We start from the raw sequence: 1,972 nt of genomic DNA, 5'->3' as shown, positions 1-1,972 counted from the left end.
GTAAAGTTAAATGTACTGTATATGTTTTGGTACATATGTTTATTCAGATACAGCTTTTAACAAACTCTTGTGTTTTCCAATGCAGACAGTATTACGAATCTGGGATTGCCTGTTTTATGAAGGCAACAAGATCTTGATGCGTGTGGCCATTACTCTCGTCTTGTCGAACGAACAGAAGATTCTCATGAGCCAGGATTTTGGGGACATCATAGAATGCTTTAAGAAGATCACTAAAGATGCTGATGCCATTGACTGTCATACCTTTATGGAAGTAAGTAGTACAGAGTCCGATGATTTTTTTCCTTGCCTTCATACTAGAAGGGCAATAAAAGTGTAGTTATTCAGATTTCCTTTTTATTGAATGGGAAAAATCTTCCATGCATAAATGTAGGATACTTAATTTTGCTGACCTTACAAAAATTATTGAAGACTGTGAGAATCATCTACATGTAAATTCAAAATATTTAAACTTCTTTAATAATTATCAATGACTGTCATTAAGAAAACCTGAAAGAACTTGAGAAAGAATAATGTCATATAATTTCTTTTACTTTTACAGAATGTTTTCAAAGTATCTGGATCCTTCCCTCGGGCACGCTTGGCCAAGTTGCGGGATGAGTGTAAGGAGGAGGCAATAGCAGAAATGAAGAAATGAGTGTCCGAAATAAATCACTGAAAAAAACAAGAGATTGACATGATTGAAAAAGGAGATGAGCAGTGATGTGTCTCGTAGATGGACAAGAATAGGAAACCTCTTGTGGTTTGTATTGTGTTCCAGCCTCCTATAAGTGGTATGTGATGATTGCAAAGCCCGTGAGAAATGGGTGCATATGCCGTTGATTTGTGGATGACGTTTTTCCAGTGATTTAATTTGAGAAGCTTTATTCCAGACTGTGATGTTTTTGGTCATTCCAGCATAAATTGCTACATTTAATTTACTTAACATACTGAAGATTTTTGTGATATGTAATAGCTGTATGTTATAAAGCTTTAATTGCACTGCCACCTACCTATAGTGTGTAAGAAAGCAGGTGAGAAATAATAGAGACTTAAGGTCTTTTCTTCTTACATATAGCAGGGCAGTTTGAGTTACAGTTACTGTAACACTTATTGAAAATATAGTCATTATTATCAGTGAAAAGATATTTAACTGTAGTTGTTGGGGTTATATTAACATTAGTACTTTAACCTGTTGATCATTTTGGATATTTATACATAGTAAGTTGTATGCAGGTCATGCCAGGTCGTATGTGGTGAGTCTTGAAATATGACAGTTCTTGGTCGTCCTGGTCATTTGCATTTACCATCGTCATAACTTCTTTGAGGTTTTCCTGTGGAAGGAAACTTTTGATGTAGAAATGAAACCTTTTGTACAAAGCATGGATTTGGTTGTGTATTTTAATTGATGATTAGGGAAGATGTGTAAATGTGCTATGGGGAAATTATTTACGTTTTTGTAGAAGCTGTGTTGTGGGTCATTTGGTTAATAAGGGTTTTAATGGATTTCTTTTTAAAATTACCTGAATTTTTGCATTTGGTGACCGATAAGAAATCCCACTAGATAATGTAATAGTTAAATTTTTATCCGCCAGATTCCTAATGTACAAGTTTGTTTCACAAAATGATTTTCATTCAAGTGGAAAAAATTTCCTTATGCTTAAAATTTTTGTTTTTGGGTTCTGTTTGCTCAAATATGTTGTTTTAAAAAATAGTTTCTTACACACGGACTTGCAGGCGTATGTGCACATAATGATATGCCTACTGAAGAATATTCACATGAGCATGTACGTCTATACACATTTCTTTTTGCCTGTTTTGTCTCGGTATTTGTGATTGTTGGTGAGTTAGTACCAGTTTCCTTTACAGACTTGCTCCGTAGTCTGCTGGATTTGTTTGATGAAACTCTGTACTGATTGTTGATTGCATTGCAAAGCTTCTGGAGTTTTGCAGAGGATAGAGAATTTCTGAGATT

General features: G+C 34.6%; 1 protein-coding gene across 1 annotated transcript in view; it reads left to right on the top strand.

Annotated features, from left to right (window-relative positions):
• Positions 1-1,972, top strand: part of LOC119594708 (growth hormone-regulated TBC protein 1-A-like) — a 5,279-nt gene extending 3,307 nt beyond the window's left edge. Inside the window, exons 6-7 of the mRNA XM_037943766.1 lie at positions 86-271; positions 560-1,972. Coding sequence (XP_037799694.1) covers positions 86-271; positions 560-655 — 282 coding nt within the window. The 3' untranslated portion in view covers positions 656-1,972. The remainder of the gene's footprint in view (positions 1-85; positions 272-559) is intronic.

This window comes from Penaeus monodon, chromosome 34 (assembly GCF_015228065.2).
Source record: "Penaeus monodon isolate SGIC_2016 chromosome 34, NSTDA_Pmon_1, whole genome shotgun sequence".
Lineage (NCBI taxonomy): Eukaryota > Metazoa > Arthropoda > Malacostraca > Decapoda > Penaeidae > Penaeus > Penaeus monodon.
This window is presented reverse-complemented; position numbering and strand designations above follow the sequence as displayed.